At 39.1% G+C, this 22,542-nt stretch overlaps 1 protein-coding gene across 2 annotated transcripts; it reads left to right on the top strand.

Annotated features, from left to right (window-relative positions):
- The first annotated feature begins 321 nt into the window (after window positions 1-321).
- cnsta (consortin, connexin sorting protein a) lies at window positions 322-21,229 on the top strand. 2 transcript variants are annotated; one of them, XM_085370504.1, is made up of 13 exons: window positions 322-366; window positions 4,659-4,754; window positions 4,890-5,291; window positions 7,363-8,081; window positions 10,693-10,723; window positions 12,555-12,641; window positions 13,420-13,501; window positions 14,365-14,386; window positions 14,624-14,690; window positions 15,478-16,034; window positions 16,548-16,733; window positions 17,949-18,102; window positions 18,336-21,229. In XM_085370504.1, the coding sequence occupies exons 2-13, from the start codon at window positions 4,736-4,738 to the stop codon at window positions 18,542-18,544; spliced, it is 2,535 nt and encodes an 844-aa protein (XP_085226630.1). In that variant the 5' UTR covers window positions 322-366; window positions 4,659-4,735; the 3' UTR covers window positions 18,545-21,229. The 2 variants fall into 2 exon arrangements, with proteins under 2 accessions (XP_085226630.1, XP_085226549.1); XM_085370423.1 differs by lacking the exon at window positions 322-366 and having other exon boundaries at window positions 4,684-4,754; window positions 14,624-14,681.
- The last annotated feature ends 1,313 nt before the right edge of the window (window positions 21,230-22,542 follow it).

Raw genomic sequence — 22,542 nt, 5'->3', positions numbered from 1 at the left:
TCTATCACAATAACATAAAAATGTTAGGTGCTATTTCAGATGACATTTTCAGCTTTTTGAGACAGAAAAGGGAGGGGGGGGATTTTTCTCATTGTGTAGGACGAGGTACAAGAGATTTTATTTTATTACCGAGTCTACAGTTCGATGCAGTCAGGTAGCTGTGGATGAAAACAAGAGCAGAAGATAGTGGACAGAACTGTGCTAACAGTGAAAAGACACGAGATGGCGACAATGCAGCACAGGCCCGACGATGACAGCGTTAGCAACGACCCCTGGCTGCTGCTGCCTGTGGGTGACACAGTCTTCACAACATCTCCGGCAAGGTGTCAGATGTTAGTTTTTATCGTTCGGCCACCCTTTTCAGCCGTAAGTGTCATGTCTCTCTTCTGTGCCGTCGCTGTTTCTAATGTCAGCTGATTTACAAGCTAGCTCCTTTATGTAACGTCAACGTATGTGTGCGTTTCAAAGGTGATCTAATGTACTCTGCTTGCGCTAGCTGACGTTAGCTTAATAGCAACATGTACGAAAACCAATCTGTCACATCAGCATCAAGTATCGATAGCAAACGGGTCTAACTAGTTACTGCATATTAACAGTCTGTGGGTCTAACACAAACAGTTGGTTATAAGCTGTTCTCATTTTCGAGCAGTTTGGCGAAGCGGCACTAGTCCGCAATGAAGCGTAACGTTAACATCAAATCAAGTGTAACCATTGCCACCGAGCTAATTTACATTTAACGTGTGCTAGCCTGTCATCTAACCCATCTAATATTCGGTTAAATAACCAACTTACAATTGCTAATCAGCTAATTTTTACGAAGTCCGTGTCAAAACGGGAAGTGACTGTTCCTGTCTGCTGGCAGTTCATGTGCTCCACGTTATTTTATGTCTTGCCTGGATAACATTAGCTTAAATATCTGGGGGTATAATATTAACCAACTTGTCGAGCTAGGTTTAATTAGGTTAGCTGCTAACAACACATTGGTTAAAGCAGGCTCGTCCAACTCATTTTCACCTATAGGGCCACATATATACATATACACATCGCTAAGGCGACCCAGACCTGCTTTCCCCCCCATGTAATCCGATGAAAAACATATATTAAAAAACAAACAAACGAATAATTGATCAATAGGATGCGATACCTTTAAAAAGTAAATGCATTGCAGACCAAAGTTTATCTAAAAAATAAAAAAGGAACAAAACACTCACATGTAAAGTTTTGTATTTAGAACTATTTTATTGTGCTGTTTATATTTCAAACAATTCATTAAAAAAAACTCTGGAAATACTTTTAACTTTCTATTTAGAAATAATACTAAGTAATAATTGCATATTGATAAGCATATTGTCTTTATTTAGCACCTTCAAAAATAAAAAGGTTTACAGGACAAGCTAGGAAACAAACGACAAATAAAACACTTAAGAAAAGATAAAAGGGAAACGTGCAGCACAAACCTAAAGGGGAAATAGATGCAATTACAAATGAATAATAGGTAAAAAGCAAGTAGGTTTAAAAGCAAATAAATAAATAAATTAAAAATGATAACTCATAGTGGGAAAAGCTTGTTTATAAAAAGATGTCATTTAGAGGAATTTAAAAGATGACAGTGAGCTCGACAAACAGTGAGGTTCTTCTAAAGAATAGTTGTTCAAACAGAAAAATCTCTATTACCCTTGTTGATCTCAGCCGAAATTGTGGGATGGCCAGAATGGAGGTTATGATGAGGGGTGTGTAGTGTCAGAAGATCTGAAATATACTTCTGTACAAGCTCGGAGCGGGCCTTCTTAAAAAAAAACTTAAAGTCCATTCTAAAATTATTAACCAACAGGTAACCAATGAACGAAACGAAATTATTACAATTCCATTGCAAATCTATCCAGTGGCCTGGGCTGGTCCCTAAAGTGTTTCAGTCGCAGGTCAAAGAGACTGCTCTGAACTGGAAAAGTGGCCAGCACTAATCCCCAACTTTTGGTGACTAGATGCATTTAGCTACATTGTATACAAAACCTATAGGTCAACATAATTGGCCATCTGCCTCCCCTGTCTCTATCACTGCTGCAGGTCTCATGTCTTTGCAGTGGTCCTTTCACAGGACAGGGTCTGTGTCTTCTTACACCTTTGTGTTTGTCCTTTTGGCTGAATTCCCTTTTCCGTTTGTCTTTCATAATTCATGGTCCCCCTGTGGAGTAAGGCCCAAACAAAGGAGGAGAGGATGGATGGTTTTATGGCTAAATGACTCAGTGGGAGAGGTGCATTAACAGATAGTGATTAAAAAAAAGGCAACTCTTGTTTTTTTAAACATCATCAGCTATCCATGTTTCTCTCTAGGCTGGTGATTGTTTTATCTTTTAATGCCTCAGATGTTTGTTTGAAGCATGAAAACATTAAGACCGTACATGGGCATTAACGCTGTATACCAAAGGGACATTCAGAGCTTTCAACAATTATGTAACAGCGCTGTTTGTGTCTCAGTGTGATTTTAAGGAGTTTTATTATTTTTAGAGATATTAAAGCACACTTTGTTTCCCATACAGAAGGTTTCTTTTCTTGATTAAATATACAGAGCGGATGCAACATAAAGACAGGGTGGTGCAGCATCCCATAGGATTTCACCTCTATCTGTAGAAAGCACATCGCGGTGCTGATTGGTTCACTCATGCTTCTTCTTTGTTACCATATTTTACACACACGTCCATGAGGAATTTCATGGAAGAAGGGAATCAGAGTTATGTTTGGTGTGTCTATCCACGCATTCCCTTTTAACTCTCTAAATGTTTGGTCTTTGCCAGAGTAATGCAGAATTACAGGAAGAATAATTAGTGCTGCAGGAAACCAGGACAGCCTTATTCCACTGAGATAGGCTTTTATTAGCCATTTTGTTGAGGTTTGAGATTTTATCTTTCTGCTGAGTCAAAAAATGGTGAAAAATGTTGGTTGGTGACCAGAGGCAAAGTTGCTGCCCATCCAGTAATGCCTTAAGGGGCGCCATTTTTTTTTTTTCAATTTATATGAAAATAATAAGAAATATGTGCTCAAAATTTCTTTTTGCTAGTCAGACTTTTTCTCTCATAGTCAGTTTTTGCTCCTTATTCACACTTCCTGACTCTAGATCATCTAATAATGTCAATTTATCAGTACTTTTGCTCTGTGTGAGCTGTTTTCTCACAGTATTTGAATGCTGACCTCTTATGTTGACATTAGAGAGTATAGATAATATCCAGAGATTGGTTGTATTGAGCTTGTAGTTGAAACGCGTGCCAAACAGGAAGGGTACGAAACAAGTATTAGTGGCTGTTTTGTTTGCAGACAATACTGTTATTTGTGGTCAAAACATGGCAAAGTAACAACAAATATACGAGTCACACATGCCTGTTTGTCTTGTTCCCGTCTAAACATGCATAAGCTAGTAAAACTAAGTCGCCTGCCACTGTACATCGATTCAGAAGTGCATACAACAATAAACCAGAAATCTGTAAAACGCTGTCAGAAAGGGGTCATTCTTTTGGGCCATTTGTAGTGTTACTATTCTTTGGATTTCTCTGCAGCTTGATTTGCCTCATATAGACCTTATATATGTTATGGGATTGGGATATTTATCCTTTATTCCATTTGTTCCGGCTCTTGTGTAAATGTTATTGTGTCTTTTCTATTCTCTTTTTCTAGTCTGCACTTGGTGTCTCAGTTGTTGTCCAATTTTAATTGGTATTTGAAGAACTGTCAGATTGTGAGATTTTTACACCTTAATCCTAATAATTTAGCATTTAAATCCCTAGTTGGGCATTTTTTTCTTTCTAGAGTTTTCTCATAGCTGAAACCCAGATGTCGTGTTGTGGATCAAAACTGGTCACAGCACAAGGGCAATAAATGAACCATAGACAAACAAATTTGTAGTTTCCACATAGAGACCTAGAGGCTGTGTCTTACGAAGTGTGCGGTGTAGATCAGATTATTGTAATGAAGGAATTAAATGCAGCTGTATTTGTTTGGATGTCTTAATAACCAAATTATGTCATATTGTGAATGGACAGCAATGCGTCTTCTCTACGAACACACATTAGTGTCACCAGCTTTTTCATTAATTCATTTGAAAAATATATATATAAACAACAACTTTAAGCTGCATTTATCCAGGTCTTCGTTCATCTGTTGCATGGCAAAAATAATTTGTCAGGCTGTTAACAGGCACCCTAAGTCTGCTCCTCATGTCAGCATTATAAACCCAGTGATACATGAAGTCTGTTACCTCAGCAGGACGAGAAGCAGGCCCTGGAAGAGATCTTGAGTTCAAGCCACCCAGTGGCAGGACACATTTTTGTTTCTCTATTTAAGTTTTCAGCTTTTTCTGTCAGGTTTTTGTCTCTTAAAGGGAAAAGGGAGCAGTCTTCCAACTCATATCGTGTAATCGCTATGTAAATGAATGTATTTGTTTGTACGCATCTAATCTACCACCGTACACGTAGGTGTACACAGGAGTGTTGCATCTGACGCATTCCTGTTTAAGCCGTATGGCTTGTTTGAATCTTTGGGAATGATGACAAACTTGTTTGTGTCTATCCCTTTGCCGTTCCTCGCTTTCACTGTCAGTGGAGTTTAACATGGTCTCTGCTTCTTTAACTTTATGCCTATTCTCTGTCTTATCTCCTTTATCTCTGCAGGCTTGAAGAAGGGCTTGTTCCAAAAGGTGGCACTGGCCCTCAAACTCAAAGGTCAAGCATTGTTTGGGTGGAGCTCAATGGATCATGGTGATGAAGGTTAAAATTCTTTTCTTGTCCAACAAGTTCAACAAATTGGATGTGATGAACCAGTGTAGAGGTTCATACTGTGCAGAATTCAGTTGTTTTGTGTAAGAATTTCAGCTGATTTTTGATTTATCTTTATCCTCTTAGATCAGTTTGAGAGGGAGGGTGGAGCAATGTCACAGATTCAGGGGGGCGGGGTGGACCTCTGTGATAACCTACCCAACTCTGAAGCCCTCACTGCTCAAACCCGAAACCTCAATGAGACAAACACACTCACGCCAACTCAAAGTGTCTCTCTTTCACAAAATGGGGATGAGGGAAGATGTGGTTCCATCCAAAAAATCGGTCTTAACAACAATGAGAAGGAAGAGGAAATGGGACTGGGAAAGGAGGGATGCATAGGAAGAAACCAAGAGAAGGAAGAGGAAGATGATATTGATGAAGCGATGAAGGAAGACGATGACGAGGAGGAATCGGCGGAGTCGAGCTGTTTAAATCGCTGCCAGTCTCCAGACACTCCCATGACAGACTCTTCATATTCAGAAACTGGTAGGAGACTCAATGAGCTGCACACATAATCACAGAATCTTATTTCTGTTCCTGAGAACAGTGTCCTCAGCCTTCACCAGGAAGGCACTTCAGGTCTAAACAGGATTCATCACCGTGGTGGCATCACTCAAGTAAAATTGGTAACGCAGCATGCAGCTGCTGGAAGCAAGACTGTAGGCAGAGGGAGTGACTAAATGAAAAATCAGAACAAAGAGGATACATTTTATTTATATTTTTATTTATGATTTTGCTGACATTAGTCTATTTTTACAGAATTTTTTTCTATTTACTGTTAAAAATTATTATTAAACTTTAAAACCTGGCCACACTAATGTAAGTCAATGTCTACTCCCAAAAGGTCAAATCACAGCCACTAGTGTATCCTTCAGTTTGTTTAAAGAAGCTACTTAACAAATAATGAAAAAAATACAGAAATTCCAACATGTTAACAATCCAGGAATATCTTTTTTTTAAAGTTATGCACGTAATTGATTAAAAAAAATTTCCAGTTTACAGTGTGACACACAAATTAAGTATTATAAAAAGTAGTTATTTAATTAGAAGTGTAATCTAGTTTGTTAAATGTTTTCCTGCCTACAATCTCAGCATGTAAATGCTAGGTGTGCAACACTTCTTCACAAATGCTAACTAAACACTCAGTAATATTAGTGTGTAGAGGCTGTGTTTGAAGTATTACTGCGTAACAATTCAAGAAGAATCCAGCGTTCTGCTCAGGATCAGGCTTACTGTTTAAATGCCTTTGGTGTAATGCATTAAGTGGTCAGCATATTGGATTGAGGTCAGTCTGTCTGGGGGTGATGATGTCATCGATCATGTAACTAGAAAAAGTGACTCAAGAAAGTGAACCTGAACAAATCTAATTGAGGGCGGCTGCATGTAGAGCGAGGAGGGTATCTGAGTAGAGGAATAAGTTAAGAGAAAGACAAAAGAAGTAGAAGACAAAATATTGAATCCCAAAATTGCTTAAATACAATAGAATAGATCAAATAAATAATGTTAAAAAATAGTATAATATATAAAATAAAACATGGCAATAAGGGTAACGCTACACAACAAGAGTTCAATTAAATAGAAAAATTAAAGGCAAGTAAAAGTAAAATATTAAATAAAATACAAAACTTGTGTGAAAAGTGTAGTCGAATACAGTAAAGTGAAATAAATCAAATGGCTCACATTAAACAAAAGGAAATAAGAACTCTGACATGTAAAAAACAAGCAAACAAAAAAACAAGCATATCAAATGGAAGATGACCTTAAAGTGGCTCAGAAAAACAAACTATGAAGTGTAGTAGACAGTGCCTTGGCCTTAACATTAGAGAATAGATGATCCTCTTCCAAATAGAGAGTAAGGCATAAGCACACTTAAAGTTTCTGCCACTGTCTGTGTCAAAACAGAGTAACACCACTTGATAGCTCACAAGTTCACTCCTGTTCACTCCTGCATTGGCGTACACACACATGCTGCAAACACACAAACAGCTGTGTCGGCAAGCCACTGCAAAACTGTGAGCTTAGCACAGCTCCCATATTTACATTTGTGTGTTTATTGGTTGTAAGCCTTAAGGCCTGCTAGCAGCCAGCATTGACTTATCTACAACTGTGTGTGTGTGCGTGCGTGTGTGTGTGTGTGTGTGTTCATGCACTGATGGAATAATAACAGGGATAATATATTGCCATAATGTATTTGTATTATGTAAATTGTGGGGAAACAGTCTGTTTATATAGTTGCTTTGTAAGGATATAACAGTTCCTATAATGTCAATCATTAAATTTTAAGATGAAGACTCAGTAAATAAGATAATATGGTTGTCTTTAGAGTTAGAATTAAGATTAGGGAAGAAGTCATTAGGGTAAGTCTCAAGGAACTTAATGTCTTCTGAAGTGATTAAAATATGACTGTGGTTATATACTCATAATCAGTTTGCTTCTCTGGAGGAACGTGTTGATTTTAAATTTTTTTACACACTGGCATATTTGCAGTTCCTCAGTAATTGTCTGTTTTCCTCTTATCTTTCTTCCTGTTTGCTAATTTCTTTATTTACATCCACAGGGAGCCTGTTGGAGAATCCTTATCCTTTTAGTCCTGGAACCAGTCCAGAGCCTACATCCCCAGTCATTCCAGCGGGCAGTCCAGAAACCGTATATCCCATCGGTTCAGTGGAATCGATCCAGAATGATGCTGAAATGGACACTCGTATGTCAAAAACTGGATCAGGTGCCTACTCCACGGCGTCTATCACCTGCACACATGGATCTGCTTTCAGTACGGGGCCGATGGATTGTACATCGCAAATATTAACCTCAGGCACTGAGCCTACATGTGTCACAGCAACTACTAAAATAATAGCAAAAAATACAAACTTCACTACAGAACAACTTACCTCATCCACGGAGCCTGCCTTAAACTGTGGGCCAAAAGGTGCTAGAGGGTCTACCGGTTCACATGCAGGATATAACACCTCAGCTACAGAGACATTTACGTTAACTGAGTTAGCAAAGTTTAACACTTCCACTGCCTCATCCGCTGTGAGTGCATCCCAAGAGCCCCTCAACTTCACCATGGGGATTACAACTACTGGAACAGACTCCACCTCCATCACAGGACCTTCATTATCAAATCAGGAATACATTACCTCCACTCCAGTGGCCACTTGTTTCTCAGTTCCCGCTTGTGCCTCAGGATCTATTCCAGGCTGTGCTCTGTTGGAGTCCCTTGAGCAGTTGGCACAAAGAGGAGATGACAGCCACCTTCCACAGTCCCTTCACCAGGTACTGCAAACACTACTGCCACTTACCATCACTGATTGCGTCTCATTTGAACTCACTGCTCTTAAATACTTTGTTGCTTTCTCTCATTCGAGTCTCTCTAAACTTTTGCTCTCACAGTTGTTAATAAATCACTCAACCTCATAATTGCAGTGGCACTTTGTACCCTAAAGCAGGGGTGTGTTCAGTGACACACAAACTAAAATTCAGGTATGCATTTAAGTACACTAAAAAGCTTCATGCACACTAGATAAACACACAAATCCTGAGTGTTTCTATCTTCATAGATGCTCCCTCACAGACCTGCATGATTGAACATGCGGCTCCTGAGGGTGTGTGAATGTTTGAATATTTCTGTCAGTTTGATTATTAAATATCTCTAAAAGGCACACCCAGCCTATTTTTACTTCCAGGCAAACAGGTGTCTACATCTGCGTTCACACATTCACTGGAGCCTCAAACTTTTTTAGACATCACTTCTTGGCAGTTGCAGTGAAGAAGCAGGTGGATCAAACATTAAGTGGCCTTTACCCTGCTAGTTACATAGTCCAAAGTTTGAGACTGATCACGCCCGTGTACGAATGGATCAGGTAAAGGTCAAAACCATTCACAGTGAGTAAGTGGGGACCATTTGTTTTGCTTCCTATGAACAAAACAAACAAAAGCAGGTGCAGCAGATTTATATAGCAAAACAAATATCAGCTACTTACATCACCCGTATGTTTCTTACTTCTCCAGATATCGGGGCATCTGGTGAAGTGATAAACTCGGTTTTTGTCATTTTCATCACTACTGCTTTGATCTGTTGCTCGTGCTGAGGCTGCTGGCTTGTGGCTGTTTCTGAGCTTTGGATAGCTTTCCTTTGATAGCCTCTTTAGTCTGATTAGGTTTGTTGGTACGAACGTTATTGTGGTGGTTGCCCTACACCTTAGTTTCTTGAACTTTGTGTCTTCGCTTACAGTGAAGAGCTTCCACAACATGTTAGTAGATGACTGTGAGTGTGTACACGACAATCACACATAAATGAAAGGGACTAGCATGCCATTGGACACGTGAGGCTGACTGGCCGATCAGCAGTCAGGTCTGAGAATGCTCAGAATCTGCAAATTCAGGTCATTTGTTGGTCAATCAGGGCATCGCTACCCCTTTGGACTTGCTATGGAAAAGTTCTTAGGCTTTTCATGGGCGAGCTCACACTTAATGTCACTTCATTCATGAGCACACACCTTTTGTCTACATTACAAAAATAACACCCACTGGGAAAATGATTATAGAAGTTACTATTTTAAACATCTTAAATTTGTCTTTGTTCAATTTATAAACTATAAAGCCGCTCAAAGTTTTAGCTGCTGATTAAGATAAAACTGGATTGGCAAACTGAAAGGGCGCTTGAAGAGTGCAGTACTCCATTAAGTCATTTACCCTATCCCATAATTCTAAAGAGCAATATCTAGTGTTGCCACAATGGTCATGCGCCACTTTATTGGTTTTTGTGTTGCCCTGCTGACAGATCAACAGAATTACTAAAGGGGAACATACTCTGGCTTTGTTGGGGAGGGACAAATGGAGGAATGGCATAGCAAACATGCCTCTGTAGTGGGAGATTTACATCATTGGTGGTGTAAAAATGAGGGAGGGAGAGAAAGGCTGGGGTCATGAATGACTGCCAGCTTTGAAACCAGTGTCATTAGCATAAATATGAATTGTAGGACAACAAACAGAAAAGGAAAGCAGCGAGCAATGAGGAGAAACAAATGAGGCTCAAAGTCTAAAGATGACTGTGTGTGTGTTAACCACAGAGAAACATCCTTGGAGTAATTTCTAGACAGTCCAGTATATGTATAATCTTTAAACGCTCTTTGTTTGCTCACAAAGTAGAACAATGAAAACTTAAGGAGAAGTATATTTTAATTATTTATGTCAGTGAATATGTTATATATTAGTCATAATTGATGCGGGGACAAATAAATCCATTTTAAATTGATCCGTATTTTTGGTGCAACGGATGGTTATTTGCAGAAGAGACTGGAAACAGCTTTAAGCTCCTCTTGTATCTAAACCATCCCGGCACAGTTACCTAGAAAAGGTCACTGAGTCGTCACCACCCCGCACTTCATTAGAAATGCGAGAGCTTTTTGTGCCCTCCTTTCCTCCTCCTCCTCTCGCGCTCTCTCTTTCTCTTACACACTTCTCCTGTTCTGTTATCAGCTGAACAAGAGACACTGAAAAGAGGTAGAGTGTCGACCATGGTCTCTCGTTTTTTCTCCCTTGCTGTTTTTCTTTTCTCTCTCATTTTCACTCACTTGTGTGACTGACCTAACAGCTTACTTTGTTGTGTGTCACAAAGAGCAGATTATATGTTTTTCTTCAATGGCATGGTTAATGATTATAGAATTTATTGCTGCAGTAGAAGGACAGCTCTGTACTGTATTGTGTTTCTAAATTACATATTTGTATAATTTTTTTCTAGTTTTCTATATGGAAATTTTTGACACTTGTGTCATGTTGAGGAATCCCTCTACGTGAGGATTAGTTTCAGTCTGGTTTTAAACCTTAATTTAACCTGTTTCCTCAACATGCACTTTATTAAAAGCTGTAATCTCTCTCTCTACAGATTGCTGAGGCCTTTGTCCTTCATGGAGATTGTATCCTTGTGGTCCTGTTGGTGTGTTGATGGGGTGGCCAGGTTTTATTTTGACTTGTGCAAAATGTTTCTCACACTTTTCTCCTGTGTGCTTCTTGCCTGCTTGTCCGGGCAGATGTGACTCAACAGTAAGAAGGAAGGAAGAGACAGATTAAATGAGGCAAAAATGAAAAGAGGAAGTGTGGAGGAATCAGAGTGAAATCGTGCTTAAATCTGAGCTGGCTTTCAAAGAAAGCCTCAAGGTTTACGAGGTAGATAAACACAAAGAAAGATTAGCTCTAAATTTTAAACTTCAGTCGCCTTTCATGACATGACAAGAAAAATGTAATGCTGGAAGAATATTCTTTTCAGAGAAGGACAGATGAGTTTTTACTAGTTTCCATTTTTGCATTGTTTTTTATTTATGAATAAATGGGAAGTCTTTCACCATCTTTCAGTCTTTCATTTAGTAATTATTTTTTATTGACCTCAGTCTGCTGCACATGCAGCTCACACATTTGAAGTGGGAAATCCCAAATTCTGAGTCATAATTTTCAATGGGAACACCCACTCGGGTCAAATTTCCCACTCATGAAGTTATAGCATCTCTACCAGCCTCCCAACTTCACAATTTAAGAACAGCATGGACAGTAGTAAAACTTGTCATCTGGGCTACCATTGCTGTGTATTTGTGCCTCTTCAAAGAAACCGTATACAGAGCACTGACCAGGCTCTACCTGTCAATGTGCTGCATCCAAGTTTCTAAGCACAAACATACTATAGAGTTAGAAAAACTATAGCATTGTAAGTTTTCTAATTGGCTGATCATTTTTACGCTAGTGCATGACGCCATAAGATTTTTGAGGGATAAGAAGAGCACTTTTAGTTTAAAAAAAAAAAAGAAGAAGAAGAAAGAAGCAAGTTTCGCCACGTGTCAGCCATTTTTATGCTTTTTTCTAGTTATTGAAGCATTTGTGAAATGACTTTAATTTCAATGGTCGCTGTGATATAAAACAGCATATTCAGAATTCAGAATCATTCAAACCTGATTAAAAACCACTTAAAATTTTTTTTGCTAACTTTGCAGCAGTGGAACTTCTACTATTACTACAATTTAATTTCAGGATTGTTTGAGTGTCAAGTCTGTATTTTATAATTATGTTTTCTTCATTTTCTTGTCTTTTTTTTTTTTTGCTTACTCATTGAAAATACTCGTTATGGTTGCTTATTATTGTAGTGGTTCATTGTGCAGACAGTTGGCCTGTTTTTCAAGACGTGGACTGAATAAGTTCCATATAGCACATATACACAGGGAATACTTCACCGACAGAAAACTCAAAAATGCACTTGGAGTCAATGACGATTGAGTGTCAAACAGTAAGAGGAAGATGAAAGGCAGAAGAGCATGACTGAGAAAGAACTGGAGGTTTAATCTGATGAAAGATACACAGTGGGAGGGAAAACCAGAAAGTGTCAAAGAGTAGGGAAGCCAGCTTAGCTATGTCATGCATGTATAGAGGGTTAGTTAGAAAGAGAGAGAGAGAAAGCATTGAGCCACGTCAAAGAAGGATTGTGTTTTCGCTGCTCATATCCATAAACATGAGACAGAATCGTGCACTGCGTTCCCCCTCTGTCTCTCGTGGCCTTCCTCTCCGTCCTCGTCTCTCTGTCTCTCTGTCGTCCTTTTTTTCCCCCAGAAATACCCTTTTGTCAACTCTAATGGTTTTCAAACAGATAGCCACAAGAGTTTAAAAGTTACTGCAATTTTCAGCGTTCCCAGTGTGGTGTGATGATGTGCATGTGCGGAATTTTGATTTACTTATTTTTTACATTTCTTAACCTGTGGTGTTCAGACCAGCGGGCGTTATGGTGCATCCAGCTAGAGAGAGACTATCACCAGAGAGTATTGGATAACCTGAATGCACTTCAGCAGCAGTGGGGTAACACACAACGCACACACCTGTTGACCTGTAGGGTCATGCTAGTAATAAACACTTTCTTCAATCCTAAGCATCAGGGAAGAAGCTGTAATAAAGTAGTGCTCATAATGTTTAAAAATGAACATGGAGACATGCAAGGTTGCTGTATTACTGAATATTGTGTTTGTCACTGCATGCATCAACACGCATGCTTAAAACAGCCTCACAGTATGATTTAAAGTCCTCATAAGAACAGGTCTTGCCACTCAGGAGCCATGTTGGTAATGCCTCTGAGCAGTGCTTTAGGCAGACTCATCTAAAAAAAAATGGGAAGAGAGCTGTAATTTAAATTGCCGTCTTTTTAAATTTAAATCTGTCTCATTTCACTAAAGTAGTTAACCTTTTCGAAAGACTTAGCTTCTCTAACGTGTAAGTACACTTATCTGCATATTTAATACAATATGGTGGATTGTACAGAAGTGAAGAAGGTTCTTGAAAGGGAAGCAAAACATCTTCATGAACATTTAAAAAAAAAAAGTCCAGTTGCCCTCAACCTAAGCACTGAAGAGTAGGCACACATGTGTCCTGGTTGAGCTGAGCAGGAGCATTGTCTGTACTGTCATGAAATCCAGGAAACTTCAGTCATATACAGTAATACATATTTAATATAGATTCAGTCACCATAATATCAAGTCACATGTAGAGTTATAAGCCGGTTTTTTATTTGTTTTCTTACATAGCATATATTGCTAGTAACACGCTGGTACTAACTCTATCTCTGTGTGTTCTTCCATCTTAGAGAGTCAGTTTAAAACGACGCCCTCTGACCTGGCAGCTCAACATCTGGACAGTCTTAAACACATTTGCCAGACACACAATCGGTCAGTATGCACTTCTTTTCATGATATTTGTATTTTTAGCTTCGTCTTTGATGTCATCTAAACTAGGTGTTCTGTTTAGAACTACATCAGCCCTGATTGATCTAGTCAGCTAAGTCTAGACGATGCAATGATGTCACAAAAACTCAATAACAACACAGCCAGTACACGCAGTACAATTCACAATACAATTATCAGTTGATTCCAAATCAAATTCCAAATCAGAGGCGCAGACATTATTATCGTCTGCGCCTCTGTGATAATGAGTGTGTGTTTTGTTTGAGTTCTTTTTTTATTAGCGGAGGACTGTGTAAAATATGTCCTGCAGTGCTATTGGCTCATGTAAGTGTCCCTCACCAGAGAAATGAAACCCCTTCTTGCTGTTTAGTTTTTTACTCAGAGTAGAATGCTTGCAGGACACACAGCCTTTTACATTATATGACTGTGTATATACGTGTCTGCTTGAATCACTATGAGCATGAATATGTTAGTGTGTGATGTGCACTGCAGTGATAGATAAAACATATGGCCCCTGTCCGCTGCTGCTGCTGCACTTTCAGACATTTGAGCCATCACACTGCTAGGGTTTCACTCTGCTTAACACACACACACACACACACACACACACACACACACACACACACACACACACACACACACACACACACACACACACACACACACACACACACACACACACAGAAGAACATGCAGTATTACTAACACACGTTGTAATAGCAAGGGAAATGTGTCCAGGCTAATATTAGACTGAGAGTAGAGAAGGGTCATCCGTATTTTGCGTTTTCATTTACTAAAAACAAGAACTAATCGTCAGTGCTCCTTTGTTTCTCTCCTTTTTTTAATAGACCAAGGAGTAGAGATGCTGAGGTAAGACGTGTAATTTTTGGTATGTGTGTCAGTGACAGGTAGTGAATGTGCAAGTTATGTATATTTTGCACAGACTGAGCGATATCAGTGAAATATCCATTTTATGTATTTAGGGCGCACATTGTCGTGTTCTGTGTTTAATTTGTAAAATTGATAAAGAATACAATGTTAAATAAAGTTACAAATTACACGTGTATTATTTTTTTAATAAGAATTTGTGTATGCGGTTTCAAATAGTGTGCTTCTCTGAACTTCGTGAGAGCTGAATTTGAGGAAGTTGGTGCTCTGCATTCATGTACGTCAGGTCAGTGACTATTAGCTGCATGGTTATAATTTAACTTGAATGCTGTTTGGTATTAAGCTATGATATGAATAACCACTGTTATGTTGCTAGTGGCTCTCTTTAAATTCTCTTTAAAGTATTATTCTCAACTTACTGTTGTGTTACTAATAAGACATTAGGGTAAAGTGTCGCCTAGTTTTAATTTTTTACTGTGTGAATTTCAAAAAGTGTGTGTGTGTGTGTGTGTGTGTGTGTGTGTGTGTGTGTGTGTGTGTGTGTGTGTGTGTGTGTGTGTGTGTGACATACAAGTGTTTCTATCATACAAGTGTTCCCATTGTTAGGATTTCCTTTCTTCCTCAAACATTATGAAAGCAGATTAAATTGTAGAAGCAGAAATCTCTATTCTGCTTCTACTGTGTTTCAAAAGGTCCTAGGAATTAATTTAAATTTAAAAACCGTCATTTCCAAAGTATTGACATCATCCTATTGAAAAGAGAGAAACTGGACATAGTTGCGATTGTGACACACTCAAACAGGAGATACAATGCAAGGATGAAAATGTTGTTATCAGATCAAGAAAACCTGTTTAGTGTAGCTGTTGTTGAATTCTTATTGAAGAAACAATTACTCTAAGGTAAAAAGTCAGATACAAGGAGCTTCCACTTCAGTATACACTTAAAGTCTATTCTTATTTATGAGTATTTATATTAGTTTATTAGAGGCTTTGGGTTGGTCTTAAGTTGGTTTTAAGTGTGTTACTGATGCCTGGTTTTATTCATTTCTGTTAAAACTGTGTTCTCTGATGCAGACCATCAGGTTGAAGGAGGGATGGAGCAAAGAGCTGAAGACACCTCTTGTTCAGTCATGCCCTCCGTTAATTTGACTGATGGTCTCAGTTCCCCTGAGATCTCCGGCAAGGACAGGGAACACCCACCAATGGAGTCAGAGGGGAGAAATGGTTTCCATGGATCTCAGCTCACTGATGAGCAAGGCAATGACAGAGAGGGAAGAGAGGCAGAAGGAGGGGCAGGATGCACCATTTCAGGAAACGGGCTGCACCCCTCTACAGCTGAAGAGTTGGATCAGTCCAAACCTGCAGAGCAGCAGGGACAAGATTTAGGTCCAGCACAGGAAACAGAGGCAGAAGAGCAAGAAGAGGGGGGTGACGTGGAAGAGGCAACGGAGGCTTTGGAAATGGAAGATGAGGGAGAGGAGGAAGAAGGGGAAGAGAAGAAAAGGGAAGGGGTGTCCTCCGTGAGTCAGAAAACTCTCCCAGTAGAGACTGTGTGCAGCGGGGCAGAGGTGGAGATACAACAGCTGTATCAGGATACCCGAGCTCAGGAGAGGCTACATGTGGAGACGCAGGTATATATGATTTTGGCTACTTAAGACTCACTTCATTTAGCTTTAACATATTTTTATTACATATATTTAAAGAAACAGTTAAAGGAACTACACAGTTCAGTCAGTATCTGTTATTAATATTATCTAGGAGTTCCTTCTTTGGTTGCTAAAATGTATCACTGTTAAAAGGCCCAGTCAGTACCTGTTTTCTTCCGTTGATGAAGTTTGCATTGCTTTTGGTACTTTGTGTTGGCCAATTCAGTTTCAATAAGATCAAACATAAAAAAAAAACATAAACAAACAAAAAAACCCCATAAAAACCTGTTTTAAAGCAAATGCAGCCTCCTTTGTCTTTGTTTATGGGGACAATAGTATTCAAAAACGAAAGCAAATGGAACAGTTTTCACTGCTTTCATAGGACTCAGTCAGTGTTACAGCAGAGTGTGTTACACCAGAGAGCAGAGCAACAAAATGGATTACAGCTTCATAACTGTATATTGACATTTAAGTTATATCTGTATCCTATTACTGCAGGAGAGCACTAAAGCCTCCCTGCACCACGAGGTAACCCTTCCTCACGAGGCTCACATGAAGCAGCCGGAACCACATGCAGAGATGAAGGAAGTGGAAGAGGAGGAGGACTATGATCTAGACCAAGCTGACATCATTAGAGAAGCTCCCTCTTTGGATGCAATGGCAAAACTCATCACTGTAGAGGAGGTGAGTACATGTTGTTAGTAGATTCACTATTTCCTTATGTCTTCGGTGACTGTGCATGGACTGTATATTAAAGATGGACATGGCGAACATCAAATCACCCCCTGCTTTTTGAAATCTTGATTTGATGAAACCAGCGCTGAGCAAATTTGGATAACAGTGTGGTGTATTATAAGCATCAGTTAATGCTAGCAAGTTTAGTTTGATAGAATGTACAGATGCATTGCACACATACAGATGCCTTTGTACATTAGGTTATGTAGTATACAAATGTAATGTTGGCATTTAACTTAAATTGGATAATTCTTGGACACTCTGTTAGTCCAATAGGATGAAAAGAAAGGCATGTTATTGTCATGTAATTCCTATCATTCAAATCAGCAACTTAACTTCTCCCTAAAGGCTGAATTTAAAAAATGCATCTGTGTTCAGTCTTATTAAAGGTTAAATTAGGTGGAAACACCAGGCTGTAAACAGATTTTGTCTGCTGGACATTTTACATTCTCGTCTGTGTGGATTGACTCAGTTTGTGTTTGCCCTTCTAGGCCCTCCATTGTCAGAGGCATGTTGCTATGTTGAAACAAAGCTAATGCCATTGCCTAACCATTACTGATACCCATGATGGATTTATTTTGTTGATGTGAAACCCAGTTTGACATTTAACTACTCTCCACCAAGAAAAAAACAGAGGCAGTAGTGAGGGCAACACCTTGTTATGTTTTTTTAGTTTGATTTAATACAATGTCTTTTTGTTCCAGCGCCAAAAATAATGCATATAAAAATAAAAACTACTTATCTGTGGGGGTGATATGAAATGAGACATTTATCATTCATGGCAGAATTGTAACATTTGACCTACATGAACCACACCCTTTTGGATGATATAATTATTACCTCGTCGATAAGCACAACTGCTGGATGAAAATTAATTTGCCACTGTAATCTGTATTTGAACAGCTTTTGCACTGTACTTGGCAACATCTAAGCTCTAATGTGCTTAACTTCTGTCACAAGGAAGCACTGACAAAAAGGTTCAAAACTCAGCACTGCTGATTGTGTGGTGTGCTGCCACCTGGTGGACATGGCTGGTGTGGTGCACGCTCTGTAAGACTCAGTCTGAGAGTATGAAAAGATTTAATGATGTAAATATAAGTTGTGCTTATACTGATTGATGTGTCTACCCAGGCTAACATTTCTGGTTGTTCTTATGTTTCTCAGGTATCACCCGCCTCTGGCCTTGTCTCCATATTAAAGAAGCGAAAGGTCTGCGTAGACGACGTGAGTGCTTCTTCTAGCTCAGACCCTCGACCTGAGAAGCCCACTGCCAAACGACGTGTCCGCTTTAAAGTTCCTGATGACCACTATGAGCCTGGTATGTTTTTTGTCTTTTATTGTTGACGGTTAAAGTTTCGTATCGCTCTATAAACACAGAAATAGTGTAAGAGAGCAGTGGCTGCATTTCTAATACTGGACAGGTTAAATTACACCAGCTGTGGCAGTCCATTGTGAGAGTGTTTAAAATAGTTGACGAATTCCAGCAAATTTCCAGCACACATTAATCCTGTGTATTTATCTCTATAACTCTCTGTATCTCTTTCTCTGTAGATGTCGGCAGTGGCGACTCCTGCCTGCTCCTCTTCCTGCTTTGCCTGGTTACTGTTTTTATCAGTGTGGGGGGCACCGCCCTTTACTGTGCTTTGGGCGATGCCCAGTCTTCGGTCTGTCAGGACTTCTCCAGAAATGCAGACTTCTACATTAACCAGATACAGCGTGGGATAGCTCAGATCCAACACTGGTTTGCTCCTGGGTCATAGCAGAAAATGTGGAGCCACTGACCTTAGTGTTTGTCACTGTAGGTTCAATGTAGTCTCTGCTACTTCCTAAAACAATGTTTTTGTGGTCATGGTGCCAGGCAGTCACTATTTATCTGTTATTTATCTGCGGAAAGTGACTGTTATTGTCTGAACATCTATATCAGATACAGCTGGCGTTTCTAAGCCTGCTCCACTGCATTTTTAATGCTCTGTGACTACAGATCCAGAGTTCACTCAGTCATAGGTCGAATGTCTCTTTAAAACACTAGATTGAAAAGGTGATCAGACAGAGTGAGACTGCAAAATAAAGTTGTCAGTTTTATTTCTGAACAGAAAAATAACTGAACTGCAGCCCTTCACAATCTTTTCCAAATTAAATATGTACTAATTTATCAAGCTAAAAATAAAATTGCAGAGAGCTAGAATACTTCCATTTAAAAATTACTGACAGATAATCAACCATGACTGGATACAAACTTGCTCACACTGCTCTCCCAAAATCAGTTCCCTGAGACACGTAACACATGTAAATGTAAATATTGCATAGACACACATGCAGTTTGTTAACTAGGGAGCACATAGATGCCCTCGACACACTGCACAAATGGGAAGAGGCCCAGTGGGTATTTTTAATAACATTGCAACCACTGCTGTTGCTTTTATTCTTTTATTCTTTCTTTCTTTCTTTCTTTTTTAAAATTTTATCAAGAACAAATTTTTCTGTGGTCTCCTACTTGGAATGAAATCTTTACGTCTTAATTATGTCTTAAAGTTTTGAATGAATGTATAGATATTTGAATATTGTCAGAAAATATGCTGAGAGGAAGGGGTATTTTGGTATTTGTCATAACTGAGCTGCTAATGGGAAACAGTCACATCAACTATGTTCTATTAGGAAAATGGCATAAATCAGTCAAAAAAAATGACCCTCCTGACCCCCTCACATGTCCTTTTTATTGCATTGACTTTAGTGTATTTAAATGAAGGGTAAGCAAAATGTTTGCCTTCATGCTATGAATGAAAAATGTAGATATATATTTTCATGGGTTGAGTCCTGCATCTTTGTTAGCTGTGCAGCTTTCTATTTCTCCCTGTACATATTTGATGTGGTTGTCCTGTTGCCACCCTCTTCTGTGTAAAATACCAACAGCGGGTTAACAGTGAGCAGACATCAGTTTGCGGACTTAATTGAGGCAGATCTGTCACTGTGTAGCACATGTACAGAAACACAGTGCGCCTCTGTACATATTGTTGAATGGATGTCTAACTTGTTGCACATAAGATCGGTACAATTTTTTTTTTAAGATATTGCAATATTTCTACAGGCATTATTCTCTCAGTTCTAAATGCAGACTTGATTTAATAAAACAAAATATCCACTAAATATTTGCACAGACCACTTGAACAGAAAACACTCGACTGCTAAGTGGGTGTGGAAATATTTAAGTAAACAAGGAGACCTTTTTATAATTATGTGGAAAACAATAATTGCTCAGTGTATGTAATTTGTTCAGGCCTTGGTTTTGATGGGATCATATGAAGCACTGTCTGCCTGTGTGTTTTTAGGGATTCTGGGCATCACGCTCTGTTATTTTTTCAGGGGTTTTTTCCCCTTATCTTCCAAAATAACTTAACTACTCTCAGTCTTCCGTAATAGTCCACTAGATAACATTTTTGCCATTTCATTTGATGACTTTGAGTCCTGGTTTGACATGGAGAGAAATTTGTGAATGAAACCAACCCTTTATTCTCACACCAGTGCTTTAACTCTTATGTTCTGCTCATTGTAAAGCACATTTTAGTCTTACTGAAATCAGTTTTACAGCTTAATTTCAATTTTGCCTTGTTATTTCAATGTGTACATGCAATGTTTGGTGTTTTGTTTATTGGCTGTTTTTCTTTTTGGTTATTGTAGTAGTGGATGCCATAAAAGTCCTGGAAAAACCACATATCCTAAAATCTTTTCAGGAAGTGAAGAAAGCAAATCTCTGTTTAAGGCGGACAATTCGATTCCTACCTTACCTATGCATCCCTAATAGACAAAACAATATTCTCTGTCCTTTATGTCACTCACAAAACCCTGATGATTGATTTTTAAGGATATGGGGATATTTTTCCAGGACACAGGGGGTAGCAGACTCACTCTTGTTTTTATTTGCACATGTCATCTGGCTGGTTCAGATGATGATCACTCAGAAATCATCTTATTTAATCTTTCAGATGAGTTTAATTATTTATAATTAAAATAAAATTAGGGATTTCGTGTGTAAGTGGCTAAGAGAAACAAATGCATCTTTTCCCCCTCCATGTTGTCAGCTTGCATCAGATTACCTGATTCCACAGAAAAATGTATTCCCAAATGCTTCTGAACACCATCATCTAGGCCGAAGATTGTTTCTGTTTTTATTATTTTGCCCCGCAGTTTGTCCTACTGCTGTCAGTATCACCTTTTTGATGCAACGATTGGTACAGATGTTTCATCTGTAAGCATGATATGAATAATCATGTCTTTTTTTCCCTGTTGGTTTTGCAGAAAAATCTTATAAAACAGATGAATGAAATTCCACAGTTCTGTGCATGAATTTTGTCCCACTAAAAACATTTTTATGGATCATTTGAGTCTCTTATTTTATTCTCACAGATTTTTGTTTTTGTTTAAAAACAAAGAACATCTCTTCCTTGTTAGCCCACATGTTATATTCATTTAAAAGAGTTTTTATGAGAGCTTCCATTTTTGGCTTCTTTTTTAAGGAGAACAACAAAATGCTAGTGTGCCAGATGTGGTGAAAGTTTCTCCATTTCAATAAAATAACTAAACAAATAATAACAATAAGTGTTTATCTCTGTGTTGTAACAATAGTTAATTTTTTATTTTATTTTAAAGCATTATTATAAATTCATTAAAGTTTTTATGGTCCCAAATTGCACATAGAAGCAATATGTATAGAGACACCAGTCAAACCAAAAGGTGTTTTTCTTTTTAAAAATATGCACACACACACACCGGTTGCTTATTTTCATGCAACTTACTGCTTATTTAAAACTACATTAACATAAAGATAAAGGCATCACGCTCTTTGGCCGTTAAAGGACAAATTAGATCAACCGTTTTCATAGTTTGCTAATCCTTCTTTTAGGTTCAAGGTTCTTTATTTGTCACATGCATAGTTATACAGGTATAACACAGTGAAATGTAGCCTGACACACTCCTCGACATGTGCAAAAATTGGGGGGGGGGCTGTAGAGGAGGAACATTATACATATATATATATATAACACCCAGCACGCCCCTGCGGGCGGTTTATCCTTCAAGCTCGGGTCCTCTACCAGAGGCCTGGGAGCTTGAGGGTCCTGCGCAGTATCTTAGCTGTTCCCAGGACTGCGCTCTTCTGGACAGAGATCTCCGATGTTGTTCCCGGGATCTGCTGGAGCCACTCGCCTAGCTTGGGAGTCACCGCACCTAGTGCTCCGATTACCACGGGGACCACCGTTACCTTCACCCTCCACATCCTCTCGAGCTCTTCTCTGAGCCCTTGGTATTTCTCCAGCTTCTCGTGTTCCTTCTTCCTGATATTGCTGTTATTCGGAACCGCTACATCGATCACTACGGCCGTCTTCTTCTGTTTGTCTACCACCACTATGTCCGGTTGGTTAGCCACCACCATTTTGTCCGTCTGTATCTGGAAGTCCCACAGGATCTTAGCTCGGTCATTCTCCACCACCCTTGGGGGCATCTCCCATTTTGACCCCGGGACTTCCAGGTTATACTCGGCACAGATGTTCCTGTACACTATGCCGGCCACTTGGTTATGGCGTTCCATGTATGCCTTGCCTGCTAGCATCTTGCACCCTGCTGTTATGTGCTGGATTGTCTCTGGAGCATCTTTACACAGCTTGCACCTGGGGTCTTGCCTGGTGTGATAGACCCCAGCCTCTATGGATGTTGTGCTCAGAGCTTGTTCTTGTGCTGCCATGATTAGTGCCTCTGTGCTGTCTTT

This window comes from Diplotaxodon limnothrissa, linkage group LG1 (assembly GCF_057381915.1).
Source record: "Diplotaxodon limnothrissa isolate DT_005_m linkage group LG1, D_limnothrissa_male_GT1.1, whole genome shotgun sequence".
Classification (NCBI taxonomy): domain Eukaryota; kingdom Metazoa; phylum Chordata; class Actinopteri; order Cichliformes; family Cichlidae; genus Diplotaxodon; species Diplotaxodon limnothrissa.
The sequence above is the reverse complement of the archived record's forward strand: the minus strand, read 5'-3'. Positions and strand labels throughout refer to the sequence as shown.

Excerpts from the sequence above, each read along its gene's own strand:
- cnsta (XM_085370504.1), top strand. Across the intron at positions 13,502-14,364 it reads ATTTGCCAGACACACAATCG|ACCAAGGAGTAGAGATGCTG; the intron begins GTCAGTATGCAC and ends TTTTTTTAATAG. Across the intron at positions 16,035-16,547 it reads GGCTACATGTGGAGACGCAG|GAGAGCACTAAAGCCTCCCT; the intron begins GTATATATGATT and ends CTATTACTGCAG.